The following is a 13,587-nucleotide window of genomic DNA, read 5'->3' as shown; positions in this document are numbered from 1 at the left end:
TAATTAATTTTATATATTATATTTATTATCATTTCTGATAACTTATTTAACTTATATGAAAATTATTTTTATACGACTTAAATATAATTAAGCAGAACATTCAATTTTATATGTACATATGTACATACATACATGTTTATGTCTGAGCATTTATAAAAGCGAATTATATTTATTACACTGAAAACAGTATTCTGTTTCATGTGTAAGTAGATAACATAAATTAAATACTTTTATTTGGCTTTGATTCATGTTTTATATAATACTAAATGGAATGTGCTCATCACCTTCTTAACTTTTTTTTTTATGAATCTTAAAACAGTGCATCACAGTTAATTGAAATACAATGATTCATATGCCACAATGGCTTATTACATTAATGTTAATGATAGTTATAATTGTACAATTCATGCAATATAATCTATATGTTTTTACCAACTGTTGCAGTGTAATAAATTTGAATGTTCATTGAAGAATTGTACAGTAAATTAAAATTTTTTACTTTAAAAATACTATGTGATTTTTATGGAAAGCTGTTGCTGCATAATAATATTAATAAAAATTATTTTTCATCATTACTAAACTTTCAGTAATTAAATTATAACACAATAAAATGCTATTTACAAGTTTAAGGTATTTACAATTTAAGGAGCATCAATATCTAAACCTTTCTTTTTTCTGTAATCATGTTCTGATTGATATCCAGGTGGATGATTATGATCATGTACACCTGTAGGCATAAATCTTTCAGCAATGACTGCACATTTACCTTTACATCCACGGTGTTGTTCGGCACATCTATAATGAGACCTATTTAAACCTTCAGAGCGGGATGTTAAGTTGTAAACATAGCCCTCATGCACTAATTGTGGTCGACCTCTTGCAGAAAGTCTATAAATTACTGGTTCAACATCTGTAATTTTAAGATATAACTGTGACATATTATCACTTTTATCTTCATCAAATTTACTTTTATTTAACACGTTGACGGCCACGGTGGTCATATGTGACCGCAGATTGTTTCTCCTGTAGCGCCACGGTGGTCATCGGTGACCGGAGTGCTTCAAATGTTTATAATTGTAAAAGTTGAATGAACATCGACAGTTAATGAATTTTGAACATCATCGCTGATTACAGAATACTTTGAAATAAAATGTGCACTATTCAACAATTAAAAATTTTTATTAGAAGATCAAAAATGAGAGATTAATTTTTATCAAGTTTTCTATCTACCAGTGTATTGTATTAAAGCATTTCAAACATAGATGCGGCTGATCAATACAATCTGGGCAGTATGTGGTAACCTTTTTGGTCCGATTTTTAGCAATCTTTGTTCCAAAACTTGCAAAATTTTTTTGATAACATTCTTTGCAAAATTTTCGCACCAGGTATGCTGGCCCTTCCTTTTTTTGCATCTCATGTTGTAATTTTCTTCGGATAGATATATTTGATGGCCCTGGTGTAAATAAATATTCCAAAATAGTTATCAAGTGCACCAAGGCGCCACAGCGGTCACCCGTGACCACCAGAAAGATAAACGCCCCATGGGTAAGAATGTTGTCTTATATAACCATATTTATTATTATTTTGCCATTGCATGCTTAGAATAAAAATACTTTTGTGGCGTCCTGAGCAAAACGTGTGATTTCGGCGTGGCAGTCAACGTGTTAATAAAGTTTTCAAGAACTATTTACCTTGCTGTGCTGCATTTTCTCCTACATTTTCAACATCAGTTAGCTCACTTATGGAATCTTCAACATCATTCTTATCATTACTTTTTACAATAGAAATATTGCTTTCTTCTTCCTCATCTATAGAATCATTTGTGTCTTTATCCATTAAAAGCAAAACTTCTTGATTATGATTATCCACATTTTCATTAGACGAATCTTGAATGTTTTTTGATATTATGGATGTATCTTGTTTCTTTTTCTTAACACATTTTTTTGTTATATCACGTGTCCTTTTCCTTCTATCTATCATTTCCACATCTTTAGAACTTTTATTTGTTGTACTTAAATTTGATTGAACAATATTTCGGGTATTAGGATCAACATTTAATTGACTATCACAACTAGAGAATGACTTAGTGTTACTTGTATCTTCTGTTGTGAGTCCTCTTATCTGTAATGTTTGTGCCACTTTTAAGAAAGTAGATAAATCTTCTTGTTTAATGTTAATTTCACCTTGGTACATGAATTTCAACAATGATTCAATTTCATTATATTTCATGTCTTTGAGAATAATTACTGGATGTTGACAAGGATTTTCCTATAAATCAATTCTAAGAAGTTTTTTACTGAGCAATCACAACACTTACATACATCAGACATATAAAACAATAATTTCTATACCTTAAATATATTTTTAAAATATGGGCTGCATACTGAAAGGACTAATTTATGTGCTTGTAGCAATTGACCCTCCACAGCAAGTGTAACATCAACTAGATCATTTTCAGTAAAATGACTTAGAAACCCAGATGTTAAATTGCTAGAAAAATTGTTCCATCTCAAAGAGAATTGTTCGGACAGTGAATTATTTGCCATCATTGCCTACAAAAAGTAATTATTTTATAACAACAAATTTTATTAAACGCGAAACAAACAAAAATTGTAAATATAAAACTTCAAAATTTTATTTTCTGTTATAAAATAATTGTCTGTAGAATTTCAAGAAAATCTCAACTCATTATAATTATTAAAAGCTATCATTGTATTTACGTATGTAAAATGCACAAAACTATCTACGATACGTAGAAAACGGCTTGTATGTATGAAAACATATAAAGATTGGTAATATTATACTATGTTATGCGTTATGAATCATACCATGGTGACAAACGTACTACATATCGATTTCGAAACAATCGCAATTAGAGATTCTAAATTGACATTTAAAAAGTATTCTCTATAAGATGTATTAAACGTTTTTCTAATAAAAATGAAATAATCGTTACATTATATAATACAAAGTAAGAAAGTACTCTCGAAGCATATAACAAAGGAAACGGTAATTTTTGTTGAAAATGAACTTACCTTGGATACGATGTACTTTTTACAGAAATAACATTTTGTTAAAAAAGTATTCTTAAGGTTATATTAAATTTACCATGCGCACAATCTGTTATGTAATTATGCGTAGATAAAAACTGTAAATTATTATAATCATTCTAAGTGTTAATGCATGTTGATGGATTTGTAATAAAACAAAATTTTGACTGTATTCTTCTTAATCTAGTTTTAGACATTATATAAAATTCGTTTTTTATAGATTTTTTTTAGTTACTGGTATTTAACAATATGAATAAATGATAAACCAATAAATCATGTATTGTTAACAATGTTTCTTTTGTTTATTTAATTTATATTTTTAAATGTTAACAATTTTGTCTTCTTTACAAATTTGAGTAATTTATATTTTGACTATTGGCAGCTAACTTATGTTTACTCCCTTCACAAGTATGTATTATAGTGAAGTTTGCAACGTACGACTGCACATTTGTCGCGAGTCTTAAGTTTTACGTGTCTCTCAAGTAAGCCACGTCAAAATATTTGACACAATGGTAAGTGCAACATTTGTTCTATTGTGTGAATGAACATGAGTAACGTTATCAGTTACTATATTTTTTATTATGTTTAGTGTGATATTTTATGTTTTAATGCAATTATAATTCTGCTAAACACTATCCCGGCATTTTTAAATTAGAGATTAACGTGTTCGAACATTTATCAATGTAATATAAAGATATATATCTGTTAAATAATGCTGTGTAGATATATTTACGTGTATAAATAATATTTAAAATAATGTTACTGTTTTTATGAAACTTTGTGTAAATATTTATGAAAGAAATTTGACTGTGCATAAGGAATATTTATATTCTTTTTATCCTATTTTAAAGTTTGAAAACTAATTCTTCTGATATATATAAGAGTTTCAGAATACAGTTACCTTTATATATGCTAAATAAATTTAAGAAATCAACATAATATACTTTTCTTAATTATTTCTTTCTTTTCAATTTAGGTGGAAATCGAGTCTATGGCAAGATATGTCTCTCCTATAAACCCTGGAATTTTTCCATTATTGGCAGTGGTATTATTAGGAATTGGTATATTCTTTACAGCATGGTTCTTTGTATACGAAGTTACTAGCACAAAATTTACAAGGGATATGTTCAAAGAATTGTTAATTTCTCTGGTGGCAGCAATATTTTCTGGTTTTGGAGTACTTTTCTTACTTCTTTGGGTTGGAATTTATGTATAGGTACAGCTTTTTTTTTTTTATAAAAAGTTACCTTTTATATAAAATTAAATCAATTTTATGCTGAATTGTATCTGTGTACCTACCATTTTTGTTTCAGAATAGTCCTGTTGAGAAAAATTAATTTTAAGACCACGTGTAATAGCATTTAAATAATTGCATAACAATTTCACATCATAAGAATAAAAACAATGTATTTTTACTAAACCGTGCAATGTAGTGGTTAATCTATACATTTATCACACTGTAAATAAGCATTTATATTTCTTAATATCTAAAATTGCTATCTGAGGTACATGACTTTTTTTTAAATAATAAACAAAGGATCAATTAAAAATTACGTATTTTTTACACATCTTTGATAAGAAATTCTCGTTTTTCTGAAGAGGATGCCTCTTTTATATAACATATTTATATCCCTCTATTATTGTGGGATTTATATAGTTTGTCTTGCATACATCATTTGTAATAAAATAAAATATTGAATGGCGCAACTTTGTAAAAATTGAATAGACTATTTAACCAGTCAATCCCGCTTTTTGGCGACAGCGTTGCATAAGTGCTCTGAGCATAAATTGTCTGCGTGAAAGTTGTCGTACTTGCTTTAAAAATGCATCTAAATCTATAATACCACACCGTAAAGCTTCACCGAGATAGTATATAGCGTCTTCCGTGGCTGCTTCTTCCGCAAATGCGTTTAACATTCTGCAATTATGCAAGTAACAATAATGTTATTTAAGAAAATTACCGAATAAATGATTTTGAAATATCTTACTGTTTGTAAAGCGGTGCGATTGTTGTAACAGCTTCATCAACGTCTATCGATTGATTATCAGAAAGTTTGGCAATTTCTTTTTCCAATTCAGCTTCTTTGTCTTGGAGTATAGTTATATTTTTTTCAAGTTCAGCTTTCTCCCTCTTTAAACTATCGAATAAATAGGTAAGATGGGCGGATCCGCTTGTAAGCTCTTGCTGCGTTCGACGTAGAGTTTCTAGTTCGGCTAACAATTGCGAGAATTGTTCTTTAAGCCTCCGTCTTAACTTGTCTTCTATTGCCGACAATAAGGATGCTCTAATATGCTCTTCCGTGATTGTACCCGATGCACCAGCAGTAGCGGGTACTGTTGGAGACTTAAAAATCACAAGAAGTTGTTAATATTTAAATTAAAGTAACATACCTTTTACTTGCAAACAATGATAACTTACTGGTTGTGTTGATGGAGGGTATGGAAAAGAGCCAGTAACACCCTGTGGTGGATAATTTGAAGCTGATCCTCCATAAGAACCATATGGGACTTGGTATGGAAACCCAGAGGATGTTGGAGGCATGTATGGAGGATAAACACTACTTCCACCCCCATACTGTGAGTTTTGTGGATATGGTGGAAAATTAGAACCTGGCATATGTGTTCCACTTCCAGGCACAGGCATGAAAGCTGTATAAGTTTGTGTGTTTTAATAATAGAATTCTTCACAAGAATATTTATAAGTTATGTATTCTTACATAAGTATTCTTCTTGACGTGGTCTAGCATAAACAGGTGGTTGTTCTCCAAAGGTTACAATCATTATTTGAATTAGACTAAGTAAATCAGATGAATGCTAAAGAACAGAAGTGTACTATGATATGAAGATATTCTATAATAATGAATATTAAGAGATAACTATGTATATACAAATTACTCACTGGCAACCAATCATGGAGATATGGTAAATAAATTTTTCCATTATGATCAACAAACATGCTTGCTTTAATATCCATATCAGAAGTAGGTTTAACATAGCACATAGGTGCATTATTTGGATGTGTGTCCATTAGCCATATACATATAGGAATGTTGTAATAAGTACCTGAAAAAGAATTATGACAATGTAAAATTTCTTTTGCATTTGTCAACTTGTCATACATGTCAAGCTGGATTATATTACCTTTAAAAGGAACAGGTATTGTTCCTTGTAAATTGAATAATTCTTTGCGTGATCCATCATTAAATACTAGTAAGGAAAGAAATACAAATGAAATAAATAAGTGGATTCATGTTTTCTCTAAAATTTACATCTATTACAATAATTTGACAGCATATAAAGCAGGAAATTTTATAAGAGATATGGTTCTATATTTACCAAATGGTTCTACTTTATATTGTAAACCGTTATAGACATTCAGAACTTTGATGATATGTTTTTTGGTGATATCAGGGTTTTGATACTGGAAAATAAAATGCATTTTATAAATGTCATTAGAAAGTATGTATTGAAGATAATGACATATATTCAGAGACAACATAGTACATGCCTTTGACAAACTTTGCCTTAATTTTCCTGCATCTAGAGATGTCATCTTCACCATTTAACCTAGAAGTTTAGATCAACTAACTATAAAAAGTAATAAAAGAACGTTTTCCTTTTAAATGTCAATGCTTATTTTTATTATAATTTATAAAATTTTAAACTTACACTGTTTTCAATCGTTCATGAACGTAACCAAATGATATTTTCAATTCTTCAATTTACTTTACTCTACAAACTTCTTTTACTAATAACTGAATAAGCTACGCAGATTCATTCGTCTGTCATTTAAGATAACACGAAAATAGTAATAGCATGATTTGCTACTACGTTTGATCAAAGAACACGAAAATCTATTGAAAGGAGATTGCAATGTTAATCGGTTACCCAATTATTAGGTAGTGCTGCCCCCGAACACATGGCGCATATTTCAAAAGCATACAAAGGAAAGTCTAAGAATATATTAGATTCAGTATTATTTATTACCTTAGTAGATGATAAAATTTGTAATAAATGCGAACGAAACTTTTATCGAGTCGACAAAGATTACAAAGTTGATTCAAATATAATATTGGTATGATAAATGATAAGATTATGGTCAGTAAATATAACAATGAGAAGAAATTTTCTTAAAACGCTTGATAATATCATAATCAGCACTTTGAATAACTTGAACTTGTTAACGAACCGTTTAATAACTTTTTACATTATTACAAGATTTAAAAAAATGTATACTTTATATAAAACGTACGAAATGTGCTTAAAAATAACTTGACAAATATATTTTATACATATTTTAAGCAGTTCTAAATAGGAAGATCAACTATAAATCACCCGTAATTTTACTTATTCACTACTGGTTTTAACAAATGATTAGGCAAGGTATTAAAGTATAATAAAATGTAGATGTTTGTATCATTTATGTTATTACATTTATATCAATATAAGTATTTTCCGTAAGTATGTACAAGCTAAAAGAATCCTTAGATATTTGATATTCTTGTATTATTTTATTGATCAATACATTACGGTATATCGTAACATTAAATAAACAAAATGATCCAAAGGCGTAAATGAACTTTTATAGACCGTAATTTGTGAAGACTTTAAGTTTCAGACTCTGTTTTCTCCTTTGTCTCACTATTTTCAGATGTGTTTCTATTTTTCTCTTCAGATTTCGATTCCTTCTCGGATTTCTTTTCTTTGCTAGACTTCTTTTCGCTCTTTTCCTTATCGGCCTTATCACCGTCGCTCTTTTTACCATTATCCAATTTATCTTTGCTTCTTCTCTCTTTATCTTTATCTCTCGATTTCTCGGCATACTTGGATTTCGAGGATCTAGACTTAGATTTGGATCTAGATCGTCTAGATTTCGATTTCGAACGTTTACTTCGAGATCGTGAACGGCTCCTTCGACGAGGAGACCTTTTCTTGCGATCTTTTGATCTGGATCTGGATCTACGAGATCGAGAACGGCGAGATCGTGAACGAGAACGATGTCGGCCACGGGAACTACTTCTTCTGCGTGACGGAGACTTTCGTCTGCGGTCTTTGGAACGAGAACGTTTCGATCGTGATCTTGATCTTCGTCGGTGACGTGAACGCGAACGTCTGTGACGAGAACGCGATCTTTTGCGCGATCTGGATCGTCTACTGCGTCCTCTCGATCTCGACCGAGATTTTCGGCTGCGTGAACCACTACGACTTCGTTTGTCTTTTGACAACATTCCAATCATCGGATCTATTGCAGCTGAAATTAAATTGTGAGCCTCCTTCACGCGAGACATAGCTTCCTCTATTTCCTTTTGTGCCGCCTCGTTGCTTTTTGCTTCTGGTTTCGCTATCGCTTGGGTAGAATGATAAATTTTAATTGGTCTATCCATGAGCATTTTTCCATTCAGCAATAATGCAGAAACTACAGCTGCTTGTTCCGATAGTTCTACCAATGCATAATGCTCTGTATCCGAATCTCTGGTACACATGCGTAAATATTTCACTTCAACATTGTTATTACTAAAGAAGTCTAGTAAATGGTCCGTAGTTACAGAAGGATCTAAATTAGCAAGAACAAGCGTTCTTCTAATTTCTTCAATCCTTCTGCTATCCAAATGGCCAGGTAAATGTGGGTAAGGTGGCAATCCATTTGCCTCTAATTTTGGATCCATAGTGGTAATAACATGATTGGGAGGAATCCCTTCTATTGCATTTACAACGTTTGGTGGTAATTTGGGCTCAGAGGGATAAAGACCTATAAAGAAAAGAATTTGACTATAGTTTCATTTTATACAAATATGTAGATTTAAAAGTATAGTTTACGAATAATATGAAAGAATAATGGGGTATAAATTTAACTATCGTCGATATTTACCTGGAACAACTGTGCCATTATTTGTTAATTCAAGAGCTCTCTGTTCATCTGGAATGTCTCCATTCTGGTATGGGATCACGATTAATGCACGATCGATGAAAACAGTGTTTGTCATATGTTGAGCAACTGCAACGCAGCCCTGGTCGTGAAATTTGATGTAGCAAATACGTGACTGTACAGGTACCGCGACGTCTCGTATAGTAGGATACAATCTGATATCCTCTATTTTTCCAAGGTATCCAAACAAAGTTTGCATTTGATCTTTAGTCGCTTGAGGTGCGATATTTGTCACCTGCACCACTTTTGTCGATCCAACCGCCATTCTTTTTATGATTTTCTACAAATATCTTCAACGTATTGTAAAGAGGTTAAGTTACCGAAGAATAGTTTTGTATGCGGACGAATCATACACGCTACGCGTAAATGTTAATTTAACTGACGCATTACGGCGAAAAATGGACGAACATAACATCGGTTACACGGTTTTCCACTTTCAAGAACGTTTCACACGAAAATCAACGTTCCAACGCTGCCGCGTTCTTTCACTGAACATAACTCGTACATTCTTTACGTTTTTTCGACGATTTCCGAGCGACATTGAGACATGAACTATGAAACTCTAGATGATCTAAATACTGTTTAGTTTGAAAAATGTGTTTACCAACGGTCGATAACAAATTTGTTCAATTTAAACTTTCTATTCATGTCGTAATTTAATATATTGATTTAATTGGTATATATAACTAAATCACATTTTCAATAGTGATTATTATGTCATATTTTGGAAGATCTACGAATAAAGAGCTTTACTGAAAAAAGTTGAGCTAGCTGAGGAAATGAAATAAAAACAATTGATCGATTAATTCTTGAAATTTTTATATCGAACAATTCCAATTGCTTGAAGGCATTATACATATGTTTTTTCATAAATAATATTTACAAAATTTGTCCTTTTTCCGCAAAATGAAATGGAGGGATGTGCCAATAATCGTATTCAATTTTAAAGAATCTCTTCTTTATATAAAAAAAAGCATAAAACGTCCAAAACAGTACATAAGTCCAACATGAACACCTTATTACTTAAAATACGAATGTCCCAATTTCACTCACACATTCTCATCGTGCCTGTGTTCTCTATACTTTGTAGTCTATACAATCGGTTCGTTTTCTACGTGATATGTAATACTGATCACTGAATATTTTTCTTCATGATATCTTACTTATCTTACTACTTATCTACGATATGTTAATAATAAAAATTGCTTCTAAATTGAATTTAGAAAACTGCTTCGTTAAACGTAAATATAAAGTTTACGTGACTACATGTTTAAAACGTTCCTTTTCAACTTTTTAACTCTCCAAACTCATTGAACAATACATACATTTTCTACATTATTCTATATTATTCTCTACGTTCTACATATCAACCAATGTGTGATTGTCCTTTCCTTTTACGTTCAACATTTAAATAAATTTTCATTTATAAAATTTCTCGCTGTGTCCACCTTCTGTTTATTCCGTTGTAACAGAAATTTCATCTCAATGATTAATCCTCAGGATAGCAACACTTCATCCTGAACGCGGTTAGTCATTTTTAATGAGCGCAGCTAGGTTAAAGAATCAATCGATCAGAATTGCTAATCTGTCTATGACTGTTGCCACTACATTTTATACATACACACACATACGTACACAATTTCTTCCGCTTTTTCAATACTGTTTACAGCCTATTCGTATCGGCGATTAATACTATTGTATATACAACATACATTATTTTCACAACAAACCTCTGAACAATTTCTTTGATATGATTGAAAACCTTTGATATGATTTCTCAATTTCGTTTCATTCGACATTCCTTCGATTAGCAATGGCATACGACCAATCTTCAATACTGTAGCAATCTAATACGTCTACATATACATATACGTTTCTCTTATTATTGCACTCTAATATTGTCATAACCGCCAAGTTCTTCGTCAAATTTCGACACTTTTAATTGTCAAGTTGGTGCAAGAATGCGAACGATACTCGTGTTGAGAGTGTTTACATAAATGAATCGACATATATCGCATCGAAAAATAAAATTCGTAAAGGTGTGTCTATATGAAGCATAGTTTGTTATTGTAAAAAAATAAAAAAAAAAGAAATATGTAACGACGTGACTAATCGATGATTACTAATCATAGAAGATCGCGTGAAATATGTTGCAACGTGCTCTTATTCCCTCTTTCTTTCTCCCATTCAGGTAATACGTACTTTTTTCAAAATACGTTGCTACAACTGTTGAAAATTTTTGGGCAATGTTTGCGCGCGATAATTGCGTACGGAACATTGCTGTCCACGCGCACTTCCTCGAACTTGCTGAGCTTGTTCCACACGTGAATGGCCCTCGCTTTCTCTACCATTTTCATAGTTGTGTTCATGTCTTTCGTCTCGAAATACATCTTCCATTTCTTGTAATGTACCGGGTAAAAGGCCGATGGAGCGAAAACTTTGAAGCCACGACACCGTGTGGTGGTCATATGTCGAATCTGGGAAAAATAACAAGAAACATTTTTACAAAATCTTTTTCCCCATTTAAAAATTCCTACTTTTCTACTCTCTCTTTTTACAATTTTGTTTTAAAGCTTCCTTCAAGCTTCTCCATTCCAACAAATATATTACTCTGTTGTTCGTTAGACCGCTTAACAAATTACCGACATTTCCATGCGTTCACTCTACCGTCCTGTGTAATCTTCGACATTTCTTTAATTAATAACATCTGCAACGATAATAGCGTGCAACATACAATTTGCTAAGTGTTTTTACGTCCTTGCGGAAGACGACGAGAGGCGGCCACTCAGCATTTATAGCCGGCGACAATATTCTTCAACGTCATTCTTCATTTTTCGTTTCATTTCCAGAAACTTTCAACCGACTCGTACAATTTCTTTCGCATTCTTACACAATCGGTAAACCAACTAAAATTTGTCGTCACTTAAAAATAGTTATTAACATTCTGTCGAGTTTACAAATGATACATTTTAGGAACAGAGCGTGTAATCTGTGAAACATTAGAAAGCAGTACACACATGTTTCGCAGAACAAATCTTCTGTACCGTCCTGGTGATTACTCCAGGTCCATTGTTGCCCCAGATATCTCCACGGAAATTCGCCTTCATATCGCGAATACATGTGTCCGCCATCAAACGTCCAATCTCCGTTACGTCGAATCCCATTACACCGGCGGCTACGTGGTTCCAGTCCTCGGCACCGGCGAAATTTGTTAAACGTTCAAGCGATCTGTCGGGAAGAAAAAACATTTTTCTCATGTAATTGAAAGTCTTTCAACTCCTAAATCACAGAATGCCTTTCTTAATTCCATTTTAGTTTCTCTGTTCTACTACATAAAGTATAAATAATAGTCGACGTAATAGTGCACATATTGCTGATAACTTTATCAATAATCTTTATCAAATGTTCACTAGATATGTTAGCAATCAGATATGCAACTTATCTACCTGAATCCAGAGATAAATAGATTGTAAATAAATGAAATTGCAGGAACTTGGAAACAGTACTAACGTTGTAACAACCACGTGCAGATACAAGTATAAAGTTACATTGCAAAATGAACACTCTGGGATTTGTTTAAAATAAAAGTCTGCTATAGTCATAGAAATGACGAGTATTAACTAGTCGCATCATTAACAAGTGGCAGTACCATACAGAGTCAAATCACGCGTTTTCTATTTTAAGAAATTAAAGTGGCCGGAAATACCCCGCTTTCCTCTGCTACTTCCCTCCGTAATTCCAAAGTGTTTGCAAACAAAAGGAATTACAGGAACTTGGAAACTATACTAACGTTGTGACAACCACATCCAGATCCAAGTATATTCCTCCGTACTTCCAAAGTGTTAGATATCTAAGGATATCGGACATGTGACTCCTTGGCCATCGACTCTCCTTCAACACACCGCTTCTGTACCACGAATCCAGAGGCGTGTCCTTCATGTACTTCTCCGGATAGATGTGCCTGATTCGTATATTTAAATATGTCTGTAGCTGATTGAAAATTTCCCTCGATTGATTCGAGATCTTCGAGGGAGAGACGAACAGCAGGTACACGTTCATGTTGGGATTCATTTTCGCCGCGGATTCGACGGCGCACGCCTGGCGGGTGTTCAGCACCAAACCATCCTCGTTGAAACATGATGTCTCGTGGAAGAAGATATTCCTGTCCGTCATCGGCCTTTCTACGGTTGGGCACAGAATAAGAAGGAATATATTAGGTGTGGAGACCGAATTCTTTCCGACTGGTTTTCGCATAATTCGTTCAAAACCACCAAGTTTCTATCGCTGTGAAGAAAAATGGGAAAAATAATGTACAATTATTTCGATGAGTGAACTATTTTCATTTTTTTTTTTTTAAATAAAACTTTGATTCTACTGAAAAATCGGAAAGAATTTATCTCTACGTGTGATCTTATCGATTTCGAATTCTTTTAGAGTCTCTCTGATGTTTTCAAGGAATTGAATGAATATCGAGAATTATTGACAATTTGTGAGAAATTAATCAACTTGGGTGTCTTCCGAATATTTCATGTTTTTTGGAAGAAGAACATATCGTTTACGGTCTTGTCGTTTCGAACGAAATATACAAGAGTTCATTTCATAAATTAGCTG

At 32.4% G+C, this 13,587-nt stretch overlaps 5 protein-coding genes across 6 annotated transcripts in view; 1 reads left to right on the top strand and 4 right to left on the bottom strand.

Moving 5' to 3' along the window:
* Nucleotides 1-641: 641 nt before the first annotated feature.
* On the bottom strand, nt 642-3,061 carry LOC108575783 (protein abrupt-like). The gene is made up of 4 exons (XM_017938676.1): nt 3,036-3,061; nt 2,352-2,552; nt 1,692-2,268; nt 642-910 (listed from the first exon to the last, which is right to left on the bottom strand). Exons 2-4 carry the CDS (start codon nt 2,547-2,549, stop codon nt 642-644), a joined length of 1,044 nt encoding a protein of 347 aa, XP_017794165.1. The 5' UTR covers nt 2,550-2,552; nt 3,036-3,061.
* Nucleotides 3,062-3,504: 443 nt separating this feature from the next.
* Nucleotides 3,505-4,399, top strand: LOC108575869 (transmembrane protein 258). The gene is made up of 3 exons (XM_017938781.1): nt 3,505-3,562; nt 4,027-4,266; nt 4,364-4,399. Exons 1-2 carry the CDS (start codon nt 3,560-3,562, stop codon nt 4,264-4,266), a joined length of 243 nt encoding a protein of 80 aa, XP_017794270.1. The 5' UTR covers nt 3,505-3,559; the 3' UTR covers nt 4,364-4,399.
* A 272-nt stretch (nt 4,400-4,671) lies between these two features.
* On the bottom strand, nt 4,672-6,799 carry LOC108575835 (tumor susceptibility gene 101 protein). 2 transcript variants are annotated; one of them, XM_017938743.1, is made up of 9 exons: nt 6,720-6,754; nt 6,559-6,638; nt 6,387-6,471; nt 6,192-6,257; nt 5,950-6,113; nt 5,768-5,864; nt 5,470-5,699; nt 5,039-5,394; nt 4,672-4,968 (listed from the first exon to the last, which is right to left on the bottom strand). In XM_017938743.1, the coding sequence occupies exons 2-9, from the start codon at nt 6,610-6,612 to the stop codon at nt 4,782-4,784; spliced, it is 1,239 nt and encodes a 412-aa protein (XP_017794232.1). In that variant the 5' UTR covers nt 6,613-6,638; nt 6,720-6,754; the 3' UTR covers nt 4,672-4,781. The 2 variants fall into 2 exon arrangements, with proteins under 2 accessions (XP_017794232.1, XP_017794229.1); XM_017938740.1 differs by having other exon boundaries at nt 4,673-4,968; nt 6,559-6,617; nt 6,720-6,799.
* An 858-nt stretch (nt 6,800-7,657) lies between these two features.
* Nucleotides 7,658-9,473, bottom strand: LOC108575828 (probable splicing factor, arginine/serine-rich 7). Its single transcript, XM_017938733.1, has 2 exons — nt 8,920-9,473; nt 7,658-8,799 (listed from the first exon to the last, which is right to left on the bottom strand). The coding sequence occupies exons 1-2, from the start codon at nt 9,239-9,241 to the stop codon at nt 7,658-7,660; spliced, it is 1,464 nt and encodes a 487-aa protein (XP_017794222.1). The 5' UTR covers nt 9,242-9,473.
* Nucleotides 9,474-11,183: 1,710 nt separating this feature from the next.
* The window catches only part of LOC108575782 (lactosylceramide 4-alpha-galactosyltransferase-like), a 3,184-nt gene continuing 780 nt past the window's right edge, over nt 11,184-13,587 (bottom strand). Inside the window, exons 2-4 of the mRNA XM_017938675.1 lie at nt 12,767-13,157; nt 11,994-12,204; nt 11,184-11,453 (exon numbers count right to left, since the gene is read on the bottom strand). Coding sequence (XP_017794164.1) covers nt 11,184-11,453; nt 11,994-12,204; nt 12,767-13,157 — 872 coding nt within the window. The remainder of the gene's footprint in view (nt 11,454-11,993; nt 12,205-12,766; nt 13,158-13,587) is intronic.

This window comes from Habropoda laboriosa, unplaced genomic scaffold (genome assembly GCF_001263275.1).
Source record: "Habropoda laboriosa isolate 0110345459 unplaced genomic scaffold, ASM126327v1 scaffold243, whole genome shotgun sequence".
NCBI classification, from domain to species: domain Eukaryota; kingdom Metazoa; phylum Arthropoda; class Insecta; order Hymenoptera; family Apidae; genus Habropoda; species Habropoda laboriosa.
The sequence above is the reverse complement of the archived record's forward strand: the minus strand, read 5'-3'. Positions and strand labels throughout refer to the sequence as shown.